This window comes from Lasiosphaeria miniovina, assembly GCF_030549165.1.
Source record: "Lasiosphaeria miniovina strain SMH2392-1A chromosome Unknown B0T26scaffold_1, whole genome shotgun sequence".
Lineage (NCBI taxonomy): Eukaryota > Fungi > Ascomycota > Sordariomycetes > Sordariales > Lasiosphaeriaceae > Lasiosphaeria > Lasiosphaeria miniovina.
In genome coordinates, this window is record NW_026848220.1 from 5,348,700 (window position 1) to 5,365,261 (window position 16,562).

At 53.3% G+C, this 16,562-nt stretch overlaps 5 protein-coding genes and 1 non-coding gene across 6 annotated transcripts; 2 read left to right on the forward strand and 4 right to left on the reverse strand.

The window, feature by feature from the left end:
- Positions 1–5,674: 5,674 nt before the first annotated feature.
- B0T26DRAFT_746379 (DNA polymerase phi-domain-containing protein) lies at positions 5,675–8,740 on the forward strand (the record flags this gene model as incomplete). Its single annotated transcript, XM_060444685.1, has 2 exons — positions 5,675–6,701; positions 6,756–8,740. 2 exons carry the CDS (start codon positions 5,675–5,677, stop codon positions 8,738–8,740), a joined length of 3,012 nt encoding a protein of 1,003 aa, XP_060303357.1.
- Positions 8,741–9,068: 328 nt separating this feature from the next.
- B0T26DRAFT_737149 (nucleophile aminohydrolase) lies at positions 9,069–10,294 on the reverse strand (the record flags this gene model as incomplete). The annotated part of the gene is made up of 3 exons (XM_060443407.1): positions 9,069–9,719; positions 9,870–10,094; positions 10,292–10,294. 3 exons carry the CDS (start codon positions 10,292–10,294, stop codon positions 9,069–9,071), a joined length of 879 nt encoding a protein of 292 aa, XP_060303358.1.
- A 2,223-nt stretch (positions 10,295–12,517) lies between these two features.
- Positions 12,518–12,605, reverse strand: B0T26DRAFT_t27. The gene has a single exon. It is a non-coding gene; the product is annotated as a tRNA-Asp (tRNA).
- A 1,145-nt stretch (positions 12,606–13,750) lies between these two features.
- On the reverse strand, positions 13,751–14,245 carry B0T26DRAFT_746381 (uncharacterized protein; the record flags this gene model as incomplete). Its single annotated transcript, XM_060444686.1, has 2 exons — positions 13,751–14,094; positions 14,152–14,245. The coding sequence occupies 2 exons, from the start codon at positions 14,243–14,245 to the stop codon at positions 13,751–13,753; spliced, it is 438 nt and encodes a 145-aa protein (XP_060303359.1).
- Positions 14,246–14,482: 237 nt separating this feature from the next.
- B0T26DRAFT_746382 (uncharacterized protein) lies at positions 14,483–15,075 on the reverse strand (the record flags this gene model as incomplete). The annotated part of the gene is made up of 2 exons (XM_060444687.1): positions 14,483–14,950; positions 15,025–15,075. The coding sequence occupies 2 exons, from the start codon at positions 15,073–15,075 to the stop codon at positions 14,483–14,485; spliced, it is 519 nt and encodes a 172-aa protein (XP_060303360.1).
- A 481-nt stretch (positions 15,076–15,556) lies between these two features.
- B0T26DRAFT_746383 (uncharacterized protein) lies at positions 15,557–15,961 on the forward strand (the record flags this gene model as incomplete). The annotated part of the gene is made up of 1 exon (XM_060444688.1): positions 15,557–15,961. The coding sequence occupies one exon, from the start codon at positions 15,557–15,559 to the stop codon at positions 15,959–15,961; it is 405 nt and encodes a 134-aa protein (XP_060303361.1).
- Positions 15,962–16,562: the final 601 nt, after the last annotated feature.

Here is a 16,562-nt window from a genome sequence, read left to right on the forward strand (position 1 = left end):
AAAAGTCAATCCAGGCGGGTTTCAGCGACGGCGCGGGCATCACAGTTCCCACCAGAAGAGCCCGCTCCTATCCCACGCCGCCTCAGCAACCGTGGGACCGTGGTGGGGCTACCCCCCAGCCCTGGCGTGCCTGGGCGAGCTTACACAGTGAGGCGGCTGAGACGCCTTGCCGACCCTGGCTGCGAGTTTCGGAATCGCATCACAGCGAATGGGCTGCCGCCTGTCGCTCGGGGGTTGCACCGGAGCCTCCTCGAACTGGAGAGGTGCTGACAGTCGACAAGGAGGCGCTGCGGTTTAGCGCTCCTCCTGCTCACCTCAGTGCGACTTTGGCTCTGGTAGGGCGCCCACGGCCCCGAAGCGCGGTCGCTCTAAGATGAGTGGTGCCACCGCCAGCCACTGAGCGCCTGGAATGGCCAAGGGCCTGGACTGAGAGAGACGGCAGAAGTGAAGAGGGCCGAATTGAGGTGTAGAATTTTGCATTTACGCTGAATGCTTCGTCCACGTGTCGCCCGCCGCAAAAGCAAGTTCAGCGGCTGATCGAGGTCTCAGATCTCACAGTCTGGGCTAGCCTAGAAATAAGATAGGTATACTAAGCTCAGTAGGTAAGACGCCGTTAAAACCACACATTCCGAGAGCTATAGCCCGTCGACGGACCTCAAAGTTTCTAAAGCCTTGGGAAAATACTAACACCAAGCCGTATTGCCGTATTGCCGTTTCCGTCTTCAGCACAGACGCGCTCCGGACTAGAGAGAACGGAAGATCAATAAACTTGCGGCAAAACGTCTGGATACTCGTCCGTGCCCTGAGAACCACCACGCCAAATGAAGCGGCACTTTTGGTGCACTCCACGGAAATACAACATCGGAAAAAGAAGCACACATTATCCATTCACTATTCACTCAATACTACACATGCAGAGAGAACAGGGACGGCAGCTCTTCTGTTCCAAACTTCCAAGAGCAATGACGCTTTGATCGTCGGTTCCCCGCCAGCCGGCCTTGGCCCATTGACAATGGGTCGTTTTGTCCAGGTTTCCGGGTGAATTGTGCCAGGAAAAATCGGCAGAAGAGGGCGCCCTAGCAACTATCGCCAGGGAGGAGGTGGGGAGAAGCTCGAGCTCTTTTCGTCCCGCTTTCGATGCGGGTCCGAAAGGCGGCGACCTGGTTCGCGCGCCTTGGAGCCGCGACCTTCCCCGCGGCCATTGGTCGGCCATTTGTTGCTGTGCCCCTTGGCGATATTTCGCATGTGCCAGCAGGCGAGCGGGGAGAGAGCTCGGGGGCATCAGAAACTGCCCTCGGCCGGCAAAATCCATCATGACCTGTCCAGCATCCTCAAGCCGGATTTCAACTCGGCGCGAACATGTCCCGGGCGGGCCAATGGCCAGCTGAAGTCGGCTATTCCGTCCCAAGCGCCAGCGAGACGGTCATTGTCCAGCCGTGCCCCTTGCAGCGTGTATACAAACAGTATCCGTATGTCGTCCAGGTATTCTCCAGCTGCGGGATATGGAAATATCGACTCGGTATATAGCTCGCTAAGCTTTCGGAGAATACGGAGCTTTGAGCTTTGAACCTTGGACCTGGCAGCTCAAGCTCTTGACAGCCTACCTCCCTAGCCGCACAGCCGCCCTTGAGGGGCTTCCTGGAATACGTAGCAGAGGACCTGCTGGTGAGAGGGGTTTCACGTTTCCGATCCTTCAATCCGAAGACGTCATCCTTCATAAGGCGGATGGGCCTGCCCAACTCAGTACCCTGCTCCGAGCAGCGCGTCACCCGAGGTGGTCAAGATCGCCCGATAGCGTCTTGCCTCTCGTCATTCTGCGTACCAATCCAGCTCAGTGATGGAGCTCACAATGTGCGATCGAGATCTACTAGTTATCGAACAACTGACAGAAGACCGTCTGTTCTTCTTCTTGCTCACTCTTGGGGCGGATGCCAGTGCTTTGTTTACACGGCACTTGCGTCTCCGCACTTGTCTCCCTTGGCTCCTCCCCGAAGACGGACAGTGCGCAGTGTCATGCACATCGTCTGTTGGTCAGCTCGAACTGGCTAGGTAGGTGCTTTCGCTGCCACGACATGATGCTACCCGCAGCGCAGAGCAGATAGAGAGGAGAGGCGTAACCTGCATAGTCCCAGGAGATACGGTGTAAGCACACCACCAAGTGCACCACAGCTCGCGAATCCCGTCCAATGGCAGCTTGCAATTGACATGTCGGCGTGCCGCTCTGTTGGTGTTAGACCCCGCGCCTGGGCCACTTCAAACGCCAACCATTCTGGCTCGGTCTTGGTTCAGCTCTCGTCAGACACGCCAGCCTTTCCGGAAGGAAATGCCGCAGCATCCTCCCGGCCCTGCCCTGCCCGTGGATCGATCACGCCGACTATCAAAGCAAAAAGAAAGCGCATTGCTCGGTCACGTTTAAGATATGTCGCACAAGGCGGGGAAGACGTCTGCCTTACATGGGCTGTGAATTTGCCGAGTGCGGTGTGCACAGAAGAAGAGAGCACGCACGCACGGTGCACGTGTTGCATCGCGACATTCGTTAGCGAAAGTAAACAAAAGAAATGACGCGCCAAGCCCTGTGTCAGATAAACATTCTCGAGCCCCCTGTTTGCGGCGCGGGGTAACCAGCCCTTCCCACGCAGGGGGCACACGGATTCACGTGATCACGATCTTTCTCTCGGTCTTTGTACCCTTATCTTCCCCACACCTCGGTGAGCGGCTTGGCATCTTCTGCCCCTGAAGTTGTTTAATGTCAAAGTCTTTGGGCAGCTCGCATCACGAACAACTGCGCAGTCTGCACCATTTATTTGCAAAATACTTTGTTGACGATATCTTCTCAACGCGGCTGTGAGAATAAACACGCCGATTGTTTTTATTTGTCAGGGAGTTCTTTGTGACTGACTGTTGCCTGCTGACCGGACTAGGTTCGCGGCGGGCGGTGCGGCGTAAAAGGAAAGGGAGGGGGGCGGAGGAGGCACAACAACCCGAAGCCATCCATTCCACCCGGTAGGACATCGTAGTAAGAGTCTGGTAAGTCAACAACTCCGACGGGCCTCCAGATCCTAACCGGCGCATTGATACAGATACAAGCACAAGTCGACGTAAACCAACCAACCGCGGGGGAAAGCGCTTTGTTTACATAGCATGCAAAATAATTATCCGTCTGACTACCTAACTCTTGGAAGCTTACAGCCCCATCCTTCAGTGATGTGGTGGCGTCTTCATCCGCGGCCCACACTGCCGGTGGATACTTCTTTTTTTGTCTGGAGTGGAAAAAGTGTAGGTTCCTTGGTTTTTTTGAGTGTTTGTGGCGATATGCGATAGGGGGGCTTTACTATTTACTATTTACTATTCTCACTCCCTATTCCGCCTCATCTCTCAATGCGTAATGTGCATATCTTTGGAGCCAGTGTTAGCTAGCAAATAGGTACTGTCATGCAATTCTTGCTATACTGCGGTAAATGCTTAATTGTGTTAAATTTAGTGTGCGCATGACGACAGGTGTAAGACAATTTACTTTGGCGACAAATCTAACTGTGGGAGTCGCTCTTCGAGTGGACGAAAGAAAATAAGTACCGTCATGTGTTGAGCATGCGTCTTGTAAAAGATTGTCTGACCTTTAATCCGTTAACAAACGAATCATTTACGTCTACTTACATAAATAGATCCTTATATAGGTAGGTACTGTACCTAGGCTGGTCTCTGCATAAAAGGTAGTTAATTGTTGCGACCTTTTTTAGGTGCGCATATACATATAATTACCCAGTACGAGTTATTCAGTACAAGTCAAGGGGCATATATCAAGATCAAGAGAGGACGTGTGATTGTAACAAGAGAAAAGAAACACAGGTAAGAGGCTCAACTCTATATTCCTCCCTTTTATTTTCTTAACAAACTAGCACATTGCATCTGCTCTCTTCATTCAGATTAGCGACTGAGGTTAAGTGTTTAGTTTGGTATATGCCTTCTGGAATACTGTATTGCGGATTTGCTGCATTTGGGGTTTGGTAACTATTCCGCTCTCAGGTGTCATTTCTTTGGTCATACTATCTGCCTTGGGTGTGTGTACATCGAAACAGATATTGACGTCGGCAGTTATCATAAATAGCCTCCCGAACTTTTTCTCAATATTATTCCCCAAAAAGATCGTGAACAGGGCGAGAAGAGACGCAGATGCAAACAATACTGGTGGCTGTGGGCGGAAATAGTGAGGGTAATTAAAGCACTAGAGGCAACATATAACTGTGTTACAGATTAAGTCGTGTTTAAGAACTCGCTGCAAGTAAATCCCTTCCCCGAGCTCTTGAGTCGTGAATCGTAGAGGAATTCGAAGTTCGAGTTTCCCTAGGCTATGGAGGTTTGGAATTGAGTCACTCACAAAGAGCGTCAGACAAACTTTCCCATATTTGTATTGCTCAAATATATTGATAGATTTACTGTAATAGTATTCGTATTATTCTACATTTCCAGAGACGTTGTGCACATATGTAGCTTTCCACACTGATATCGCCCTTTGTGCCCCTATTCCAGAGCCAAACACGCTCTCCACCTATGCTTTGGTGGGATGGAAACTTTTTACCCCTGATACCCGGCTAGAACAACTCTAGAATTTCTGACATGCATGGAAGAGCCAGGGTCCGAAGAGATTGAACTGGGGACCGTTGTTTGCGCTGTGAGCTACAGCGAGATCAGTGCTGTGCAGTTTGAGATCCTCCACTGGACTACCCGAAATTCTCTTTCTCAGCCCCCCTACTCTTGCCACCTGGATCCTGCCGTGCAAGGAGACCGGGGTCTCAGACGAAGATACTGATTCGGCGTACCCTGCTATTGTGCCCTGTCGAGGCGAACGGGATCGGCGAGTGGAGTCCAACCGGTGATGCCGACGCAGAAACATGGACGCCGTGACAGGCCGACCCCTACCACGGCTCTATCTGGTTCCCCGAGCTTGATGTGAGTTCAAGGAACAGGACGAGAAAAACCAGAGAGTCTGCGCGGAGACGAAGGCAAACTCTCCTCGGGCGCCAGTCCAAAGAATAAAAGAATCGGCAGGCAGGCAAACCTTGCCATGAATAATGCAAAGCTTTTTATCCCATACAAAACGTGCCTTCATGACCAAGGTAGATATCAAATACCAAAGAAATAAAACGAGTGAGTCCAAGACAATGTTCCTCAAACCGCTATTTGAAGTGAATTGTGAGTTTCTGACAAAGTTTCAATACCAAGGCAGGTACGGATACCGTAGGCGTCAAAACCTGACAAACAAGCATGAATAGGTTCGTAACGATACTAGGCCGAGCCAGACATTAAGCAATTTTTCTGTCGGGGATAATATCGCATTCGTGGAGAATGCTAATATGGAGCAAGGCAGGATATGCCGGCCCTCGCGAACCACTTTGACGACTTACACAGTGGAACACCGGCATTAATCCGGTACTGCACATATGCAGATCCAGGAGCACCCCCGACGTGCAATAAGCGGGGTTACCCTTGTGGATGCACGCAGCTTCCCCAGCTTTTCGGGGCTGGCCAGAGCGGTGAACCGTTGCAGAAAACGGACCTGCTAAAAATTTCCAGGCGGGTTGATCGAAGCATTTGACGGGGGATGCTGTATTCAAGCCTAAGCCTGCCGGCCGTGCTCCATCGGAAGCGACCCTCGAAGCTGTTTTCTTTCCACAAAATGGGTAGCAAACGCAAGCGCACGAACAAGGAGGCCGTGGGTGACATCCAGCCGTCGCAGAAACGATCAAAGAACGGCCAGGCCAAGACCAAAACGGACAATGCCCTCGACAAGTCCCCCTTCACCGAGCAGCACACGGTCGAGCAGCGGAGGAGGGAACTCGAAATCTACGAGCTTTTGGGAAGCGAGGATATCGCCGATCGCATCAATGCCGCCGATGCCATTATCTCGGGCCTCCTGGGCGGAGACGGCGTCCCAGAGTCGGTCCTCCTCCGGCATCTCGACAAGCGTCTCTTCCGCGGGCTTGCCAGTGGGAGGAATGCCTCGCGCCTGGGCTTCAGTCTCGTTCTGACGGAGATTCTCGGCCAGCTGTTTGGCGAGAAGGACCTGGCTGGCACAAAGTACACGAGCCTGACTTTTGACAAGGTCTTGGGCCTCTTGGTCGAGAAAACACACACGGGCGGGAGCATTCCCGGCCAGGAAGAGAGGAACCACTTCTTCGGCCAATTGTTCGGCCTCGAGTGCTTTATCCGCGCCGATATTCTCTACTCTGACAAGACAAGGTGGTTTGCCGTCCTGGACCTGCTCCTGAAGCTTGCCGAAAAGAAGTCTTGGCTCAAGCCGCAGTGCGGCTTCATCGTCGCCCAAGCCGTAGCCCAGATGAAGCGTAAGTTAGCCGAAAAGACGCTGCAAGTCCTAGCCGAAAACGGCTACCCCAAGACACCAGAAGGCGTCGGCATCTGGATCGCAGCCCTAGACCGGTTCCCAGAGATGCAAGTCCCCTCTCAGCCATGGAAACACCCCCTGGCTGCCACGTCCCTTTCCGCTCTGCCTGCAGCCCTCAAGGACACAGGTAGCGAGTCGACTGGCGACCAAGAGCCGGGGAAGAAGCAGAAGACGGCCAACTGGACCGCTCGGCTTCATTTTGTGTGGGATACCATCGTTGCTCACTTCGTCAAACTTGGCAAGCAAGCTGAGGCTGATGCTGCTGAACAATTCAAAAAATTCTGGAACCGAGTTGTAGATGGTTAGTCTTGACAATCGTTTTTTCTTGTACTTTTTCTCACTAATACGACTATAGAGGGCTTCTTCTCAAAGGGATCGTCAGATAGCCAAAAGTTTTCTGGATTTATGATATTCCAGAAAATGCTTGAAGGTGCCCAGAACTGCCCCTTTGTTCTGCCAATTCTTTTCAGTAAGAACTTCATGGCTTGCTTGATGAACCAGGCCTCTGTTGAGGACCGTTACCTCCACCGTGCGGCCCTCAAGGCACTGAAGGCGATCGAGGCGGCCACGGGAAACGAGCCGTCTTTTCTTCCCACGACCCTCAAGCAGCTTCTTGGTAACCATGGTGCCTACAACTTTGACCAGCGAACCAACACCAAGACTGTGGACAAGCTCCTTCAAAAAACCAGTCCCGCTACCATAAAGGCTGTCCTTAAGCTCTTGCAGCTGAAGGACCCCTCCAAGAGTGGCCTTGACGAGGCTAAATACTACCAGGCCCTCGGCAACTATCTATACAGGCTCTCGAGCACAACCTCTGAATCGGACGAGGAAAGCAAGTCCAAAAAATCTGTTCCGGGCTCCGCGATTCAACTGTTGACAGAGCTCGCGTATTCCAACAAGTCGGTACCCGAGAATATTAAGGAAGCACTCCGGACCAAGTCTACGTCCGCATTTGCCAAACTGGTAAAGAGGCCCGAAGATTTTGGGCATCTCTGCAACGCCATTTTAGCAATTGAGACGGACCTGGACCCAGAGGATGAGATGGCTAGCTCAATTCTCCCTCAAGCCTACGAGAGACTCAAGGACTTGCTTGACCCTGAAAACGAGACTGATGCTACCAAAGGCACCCGGAGAGCGCTTGCCCTGCTGCACTCGGTGGGGATTCTGCAGTTTTACAACCAGGACCCCGATGTAATGGATTTGTTTGAAGAGCTTGAGGAATGCTATGATAAGCTGGCGGACGAAAAGCTCCAGGACGGCGAAGGGATCTCCGAGTATCTGGTCGAGATCCTGCTGGCCATGGTTGCTCGGCCATCATCTCTCATGCGGCAGGTCTCGCAGCAGGTATTCGAGGCCTTCACCGGCCTCATGTCTGCCGAGGCCCTCGAGCTCCTTACGGGCCCTTTAGCTGCCGACGAGAGCGCTAAGGGCCAGCAGGCTCTCTTTAGCACCGAAGACGAGGATATGCATGACGCTGAAGGGGGGAGCGAGAGTGGAAGTGATGAAGAAGAGCTTGACTCCGACGTGGAGATCGTAAATCTCGAGGAAGCAGGGTCTGAAGACGGCGACAAGAGCTCAGGGGACGAGGAGGACGACGAAGAAGAGGAGCAGGAAGAAGAACAAGACAAGGATCAAGAGGCCCTCGAGGCTCTCGACAATGCCTTGGCAGACGTTCTCCAAAGTCATCGACTTGACAAGGACAACGAGGCGGAATCTGAGCCCGAGTCGGATATGAGCGACTCGGAGATGATGGCTGTCGACGAGAAGTTGGCCGAGATCTTCAAGCTGCGCGCAAAGTCGACAAGCAAGAAGAAGGATAAACGAGATGCCAAGGACACGGTTGTCAATTTCAAGCACCGTGTCCTCGACCTTTTGGCAATCTTTGTCAAGAAGGAGGCGACAACTCTCAACCCGCTTGCCTTTGGCATCCTGCTTCCGCTCCTCCAACTAGTGCGCACGACAACAACAAAAGCCCTTGCCAACAAGGCCTGCGACATCCTCATCAACTTCTCCAAGGGTCTGAAAAAAGCGAGGGCCAGCCACGCCAAGCTGGGCGAGGAGGTGGACGCGGACGCGATGACGGCGCTGCTCCGGGAGCTCCATGACGAGGCCCCGAAGGATCCCTCGCACGCTTTTGCCAGGGCGGTCTCGACGGCCAGCCTGGCGGTGGCGTCGGTACTGTGCGGGATGGACGACAAGGCCACCCAGGACGTCTTCCAGCTATACGCCGAGACCCAGCTCAAGTGGTATCGCGGCCAGGTCAAGATCCAGCCAGCCTTCTTCTCCGACTGGCTACACTGGTGCCAGAGCCACGTGAGCACCTTGGCGGCGCAGGACTAGAAATAGATTCCTAGCTCAGTTCCGTAGGTAGGCGAAGAATAGAATGCCCTCTGATGTAGTAAAAAAGAAGACTAAAGGGGAAACCCAACCAACCGTAAGACTGTTATGGTGCACTCGTTGGGCAGCTACTTTTAGCCACCCAAGTGAGTTTTGATGCGTGATCAGTCAAATCACACAAGACAGACACGGAGCAGGTACCGCTTTCTCAGGAGTGACGATGCCAAGAGGAAAATTAGTCTATCTCCCACCGGGCCGAACCGGAACTTGGCCACCATGAAGGTACAATTACAATTGACGCGCCCGCTTGCAATGCCCCTACCGGGGAAACCTATTCCTGCATCTTATCGTCCTCCTTCTTTTCGTCGTCGTCATCCTCGTCCTCGAGCGACTTCTTGGCCAGCCGCTCGGCCTCCTCGCGGAGGGCCTTGGGGACCTCCTGGTGTAGCCCCTTTGTGGGGCCGTCGGCGCCGCTGATCCAGCTCATCTCGAGCTCGAACTCCTTGTCCTTGTTGTCGTCGTGGGCGACGTAGATGATGCGCGCGGCCTCCTTGACGGCGTCGAGCAGGCTGAGCGCGCCCGAGCCCAAGTCCAGCTTCTCGAGCTCCGCCTTGGCCGCCTGCCGGCCCTTGCCCGTCGCGGCGCCGTAGTAGCCCCAGTACAGGCCCGACGGCTCGATCATGTACAGGAAGGGCCCGCCGTACTTCTTGCCGGCGGCCTTGCCACCCGCCCCCACGCTGGGCCCGCTGCCCACCACGCCGTCCACGGCCGCCTCCAGCTCGCTGTCGAACCCGCCCACAATCGCCGTGATGCCAAACGGCCGCACCGACTGGTACAGCGTGTACGCCTGCATGTACCCGCCCATCCGGCTCGCCAGGTCCGCCGTCGGGATCGGCGTCTTGAACGTGTCGCGCCACGACCGCGACTCGTCGCGCGCCCGGTCTATGAAGTGGCGCCCGTCGGGGATCATACCCGAGTATACCTGGGCGGGGAGGGGAGGGTTAGTGGGCGGGTTAAAGAAACGGCTGGGTAGCAATGGAGGGGGAATGTCAGGATATACAGAGCAAGAGGAGATAACGATAGACCGTAACCCTGAGAAAAGGGAAAGAGAAAGAGAAAGAGGAAAACTCACAACTCCCAAATGCCTGTCTACGGTGGCGATGCGCTTGTTGGCGCCCTGCTTGAGCAGCTTGGACGTGACGACCTTCTCGACGGCCAGCACGACGCCGTCCTTGCACCGGATGCCGATGGACGTGCCGCCGTTCTCGACCGCCTTGACGGCATACTCGACCTGGAAGTTGCGGCCGTCGGGCGAGAAGATGGAGTTGGCGAGGTCGTAACCTGTGCCTATCGACGTCTGTGTGTTTCGTTGTCAGCCCCTGTCCCTTTTGCCTATTTTGTTCTTCCTTCTTATTGTCCAACGGGGAGCGGGAGAGAGCAGTGCCCGAATGGGGAAGCTCAGAGAGTATTTTGGGCAGTAGTGCGCGCTCAGCTCAGCTCTGCTCTGTCCGTTGCGCTGCGGGCGTGCGGGCGTGCGGGCGGGCGGCATCTTACCATTGTGATTTAAATTTGCGGGGGATGATCGAAATGTGTTGTTTCTCTGACGGGCCCGATGTGCAATTCTGTGCGTCGCTTGCTTTCAAGACGCGGGGGCAAGGTGTGCGGCGGTTGAGGAGGGAGGATGCTGATTATTTCGTCGACGTTGCGGCTCGGGAAGGTTGGCGGTTGTTGCTGCTTGACTAACGAACGAACCCCAGAGCTTCAGGCAGCCTTGGGAGCTGCGCGTTGCCTTGCCGTGATTGGCGACTGGCTGGCTTGTGGCGCGCTTGTGGCGCTTACTCCCGCCTCACTCAGCCTCAGCCACAGCTCCCTAAGCAGTGAGCGCACTGGCCATGTCCCGCACGCATGCACGCACGCACCTAGACGGGCTCAGCTCACCTTTCCAGCGAGGCAGGCACATCAGCAAGACGCGGCCACGCAACCCCCTCAATCAGACGACAGGAGAGCGCGTAGATTCCCTCTCACTCATTGGTAAGTCGCCACGACTCTCATAAAGTTTCATTGAGGCGGGGTAATATCTCATGAGTTTATTTTCTTCTATCTTACAAATCTCAGGTGAAGCTGGTTTCTGGAGCACGAGACCAGCTAGTAAGGTTTTGCACTATCCTAACCTGTTTGGAGACGGCAACTGACCAGCCTAGTGGCGGTTATTGCTCTTTGTACGTCTGCTATGGTGCTTACCGACAATTCTGAGCCTCAACCCCTCAACCCCTTTTCTTTACAAGTCTATTAGCTGGCCAGGCGGAGAACCTCAACCAAGTTTCGGCGTCGCTGACTCAGAAAACAGGCTGCCCTGCGTCGCCAAATTCTGTCCCCCGCCATTCAATGAAGCATCTTTTCTATTAGCCGCCCTGTCGTATAAACGGCATGTCACTTGACTTGACATGACAGCAGCGCATGACTGCAGTAAGTCTGGCCTTGGACTAAGCGGCGCAACATTTCTCTTGCGCCAGGGAGGAGGCAAGGCAAGGAATACCTTACCTAGGGTAATTACTGGTTCCGGGTGGTCCTGTGAGTTCGGTCAAGATTGTGAAAGTGAGCATAATCTGAGCTTCGGTATGATTTCCGCCGTCTTCATAGTTCATCAAGGTCTTTGATTAGCTCATTCGGACCCATCCTGGTCTAGCATCGCCCCGCCTCCACAAAACAAGCTGATCGGATTTACTAGCAAGTTGTGGTCAACATGAAGCGACAAAATTTCAGACTCTTGCTCTCCGTTGCGGTGATAGCTCTCACCTATCACAACCTACGACATGCGTTCAATTCGAACATGTATCCCTCGAGACTCGTTGCCGACACGCCCAAGGTTAAGCAGACGCCCAGTCGCGAGAGAAAAGGCGTGCCCGATGAGCAGTCCGGCGCCAATGGGAAATAATTAGACTATAGACTGAGCCTTTGTTGGAGGCAAGACGAACAACCAAGCCGTGTTACCAAGTCTGTGCCTACGGCAGTCCGCTATCTGAGGTGGGGATATCTTGACAGCGGCCGATATTTCTTAGGGTGGAATTAAATAGTTCTGGCACAACGCTTTGACGGAATCATAAGCCATGTATTATGTGGTTACACTGAATTCTTGAGGGGCGAATTGCTCTCCAAGTTTCCAAATTTAGTCCCAGGCCCACGGAGTGAACTAATGAGACCAATTTGTCGTGACTTGAATTATACTGAGTCACCGCTTAATCAAGTGAGTCGACTGACGTGGCGTGAAACACCATGGTCTGCCATTCCAAGATCGTACACGACTCATGAGAGGCAAGGAAATAGGCGTGGCGTCATAAAAGCCTCAGCCAAGCACTTCGCACTTGGTGACACAGCAGTCCAGTCCCTTCATGGAGACAGACCAGACCCTAATCATAACTTGAGCTAGTCTCTTTTTTTTGCAATGTGTTCTAAGAACCACAAGTACATTACGCAAAGTACGCTCCTCGCCTTCCAGGTTGTCAATGAAATGAATTAGAGCTGTAACAAGAAGGTCTTAGATTGGAGATAAAGCTCCCCTCGATCGGCCTCGGCGACTTTTATCTGATCAGAATCTGTGTTACTCCATACTTGTTGTATTTACTTGTATGCCACAGAGGAGCGAAACTCAATTCAGTGTGTGGCGGAGGGACGGACTGATCTATTTTCTGCGTGCAGTATCAGCACAGTAGCCCAAAATATACTCTGCTAGCAATAATGAAATATAAAAAAGTAAAAAGAGAAAAAAAGAATAGAGTGAATCTCTCCCGCCGGGAATTGAACCCGGGTCCCGAGCGGAGTCTGCTGTGAAGTTGACAAGCTCATATACTGACCACTATACTACGGAAGATTTACTAGTGTGGATCACTAACTGTAGCTTGGAATCGATGAGTGGAGAATGCCGATAAGGCATATAAGTAGGTAGGTAGTCTGCGGGCAATTGCGAAGCGGGATATGGGTTTTCTGGCGTGCATCCAGGGAGTGCCTGGCAAATTTCCGTTGACTCGAGGGGGTGGTCCCTGCGATAGTACCCTGCAAGCAATGTGAAGCTCTACAAAGTCCGACGACTCCCGCTGTTCTGTGATGAGACGAATCTGGGCTCACGAAATTTCCTTTTTCGTACATACGTCGTCCATGTGACATTGCTCACCCTGGCTCTGGCTCGGCTCGGTCTTTGCTCAGGATTTGCTCAAGCTTGCTCATCTTTGCTTACCCTAATTCCGTGTTTAGCAGGCTGCGCCGCGGCGTAGCAGCGTGCTAGATTGCTTTAACTGCCCGTAGTTAAGCGAGCCCAGAATTATGGAAGTAGTCCCTGCCAGCCAAAAGAAGGGTTTGGACTTAAGTACCAAGTTGACGCAGTTCGACAGTTCCAGGCCCTTCTTTCTGACAGTGGCCCGTGTTCCTCTTTCCGCACCGTAGTGCCTCTACTTCTCTTTTTTAATAGCTGAAACTGTTGTCTGCCGGCTCGGCAGTATTCAATGACTCTCTAATACCCTCCGTACCGATTTGATGCGGCTTTGCGCAGCGCGCTGTATTAAATGACGAGAATGATCGTTGTCTGCCACTTATCGAACTTGGCCCTTGCCCATTGTGCTAACCTAGTTTTCCATGGTTCTGAAGAGCTGTAATATGGGCGGCGTAGTTGCAGCACAGCACACCGACTAACTTACCTATTTGACAGCAAGCAAGCCGGCCTGATAGTGATAGGAATGGATCATCTTAAAGTCTAGAGTACTGGTGGCAACCACCCAGTCTTGGGATCCGGCAGAGAAGGAGAAGAAGAGAAATTTCCTACAACTCCCTACAATTCCCCGTCCGGTCCGCCGCCCACGGTAATATTATTAGCATCTGGGGGGTTAAACCGTTGGACAAACCCTCAAGATCAGCCACGGCCTGCCGGAAAACCGTCGGCCGGATTTTCTTGAGCGCCCTAACAAAATGCGACCTTTCGAGCCGCAGCCTCTGCATCTTCTTGCCCCTGGGCGTTGTCCTCACCTACTCCACGGCCCAGATCATGGCAGCCTCGGCGCACACGTTCCGCAGGTCCGAGCCCGAGTAGCCTTTGGTGCGGTGCGCTAGAGAGTCTCCCTCGTCGATGAAGAGCACGCAGGGAAAGAGCTTGGCCGCGAGCGAGAAGGCCGCCTTGGCGACCGCTCTGCTGAGGTGTGTCTTGCCGGTCCCGGGAGGGCCGTAGAAATGGGCCCCGCCGATGTGGATATGCTTGAGAAGGGAGCATGATGCCATCTCGGGTGGCAAGTTGGAGAGCGACACTAGGTGACTAACTATCTGCTTGGTCTCTCTATCTATAATGACATCGTCGTACGTGGTCCGTATCTCGCCTGGAGGGGTGAGTCACGAGTTAATTAGCGGATGTCGATGAGATTGTCAACACCTACCCGAAAAAGGCTGGTGCGCTTCTAGGACCTGCAGAACCTCTGGAGAGAAGAAATGGGGTATGTGATATCGTAGCAGGCGCTTCAGCCACACCATATTGAACCCCCCCTCTCTTGTTGGTGCACTTGAACAGCGAGACCACTATGGCGACTTTCTGTCCGGATGCCCGTCGGTGGTGAACGGTGTTCCATAGTCCTGCCAGAATCCGATGACCTTTCGGTAGGCGCAGTACTTGGCTATAGTTTCGGAAGTGTAGCAGAAGGGGGGTTTCGGCCTAACCGTTGCCATGTGCGTCAAGCACAGTCGTGATGTGATGGCTTTGCTATTCTGAGCCTAGTCATCATTCGATGCGTGCTGCTGGTTGCGGACGCTAAAGTAGTGAACTGCCATCCTCGCGAGGGAGTCGAGGTCGGCGGGGCATGGAGCCTCCTTCTCCGAGTTTGATGCCGTCTCTTCACCGCCCTCCAAGTCTGCCATACGTCGATCCTGCCCATCAAACTCCCATCCCAGATCCTCAAGGTCTTCCAAGCCCCATCGACACCAGATTTGCCTCGAGGGCTTTCGCAAATGCAGAAGCATCCTGTCCATCAGCGGCATGGCGTCGTTGGTTGGATAGCGGATGATAATGCTGGCCTGCGATGGCGATAGGTTTCCCGCTCGGCCCAAGGCCAGGCTTGCGGCCGTGGTGTCTCGCACCTCCGAAAACGCTCCATCGAGATGGTCGGTACCGGAGAACACAGTCGCGAACAGGGGCTCAAGGTCGCATAGCTGTGCTGCGGTTCGGACATTGCGGCTCAAAAACTAGCCGGGCAGGAGGTATTCTTCTGTGACCCCGGCGGCTAATACTTTGTTCTCCTCTGCAGGAAGTGCTGCACATCTTCAATGTGCGACATCTGCGTCGACAGTGAAGGCGGCGCTCCGGTCATTGTGACGGGTCACGGTCTTGGTGAGGAATGCTTTCCTGGTCGTTTGTGAGATGCTTTATCAGAATTAACTATCTACCTACCTAGCAGAAGTCGGATCACTTCGGTTTATGGATATCTGTGATACTTAATAGGTACTTAACTTATCTGAACCAGAAGCTCGTTCAGGACTGAGCCTTCATTGGTGCCTGATAAGCACCTACCTCGGGCATGAGAAAATCGGCGGAAGGGACGGCCCTTCTTACTAGCGTTTTACCTACGTCAATATCATATTGTGGCGGAGCATAGCAAGGTTACAGTTATGACTGGTTTGCCACTGTCAAGGCATATTATTCCGTGGAAGGCGATAAGTCAGTCGCAACGTTTGGTTTATTTACAATCTCTTGTGCAGTCCGCCGAGATAGACCTTTGAGTGACGGACGGCGCTTCTCCCCTCATAGGAGAAAAGAATCTGGCGGTGTAGAGGTCTTGCATAGAAAACCTTATGCTCGGCCGGACGTGCACCTTCTGGGAATCCCTCGGCCATGCCTCCCTCGGTACAGTGCCCTACGTGGACGGGCAGGCTCGTGAGACGACGCACACCAAGACTGAAGTCCTGCGCATGTTACCGCCCGTGTATGTGCTCGCCAACAGGACTTTCATCTCGGGCTCCGCAGCCGGACGAGCCTTCATCTCGACGACGAGCGGATACGTGGGACTGGGCCTGACGGCAAGCAAGCCAGGAGACGAGATTGCCTTCTTCTTCGGGGGTCGTGCTCCCTATGTCATCCGACGTCTCGCTTCTGGCAAATACAAATTCATTGGGCCGTGCATAATCCTCGGCATTATGGGCGGGGTGGCTCTTGATGGTCATCCAGCCAAGCTTGTGGAAGATTTTGTGCTTGTATAGCGGCCTTGTCTGATGGCTTTGTGGCACTCTCTAACCCTATTACTACGGTGGATTACTGCAGCATTCAATAAAACAGGTTCAGCTGCATTCCTGCCGTTGCGCTAAGCAGTGTTCCGTCTACGGACATCACATAACTGCGGGCCGTTCATGTGCATAATCATATTGCATGTTGTAGCATCGACTGTTCAAGTCTCGCTTTGGGGATATTGATAAAGAGAGAAAGGCTGCCTGAAAGGTAGTTAAAGAAGGGATCGCGTATGGCAAGTTCTCTGCTTTTTATACAGACCGGAAGGCTGATTCCCAAAACGCCCACAGCTCGGGCCAAGCTGAAGCGCCAGAAGGGGCAAGCTGGCTGACTTGCAAATATAAATCAAATCCTCGTTGAGTGTGCCCCGTAATAGTAGGGAAGAGAGTTACGGTCTTTGTCTAAATGTAGGGGTCTGAAGAAACAGGAGAAGAAAGTCACCGGCAAACACCTTGTTCTGTTCTGCATGGAATCCCATCTGTATAGCTTGATGGCGACCCACTTCGACTGGTTGGTTGAATGGGTCTTGATACCTACCCTCCGCGATACTCTGGAGAACTATTTCAAATTGCGGGT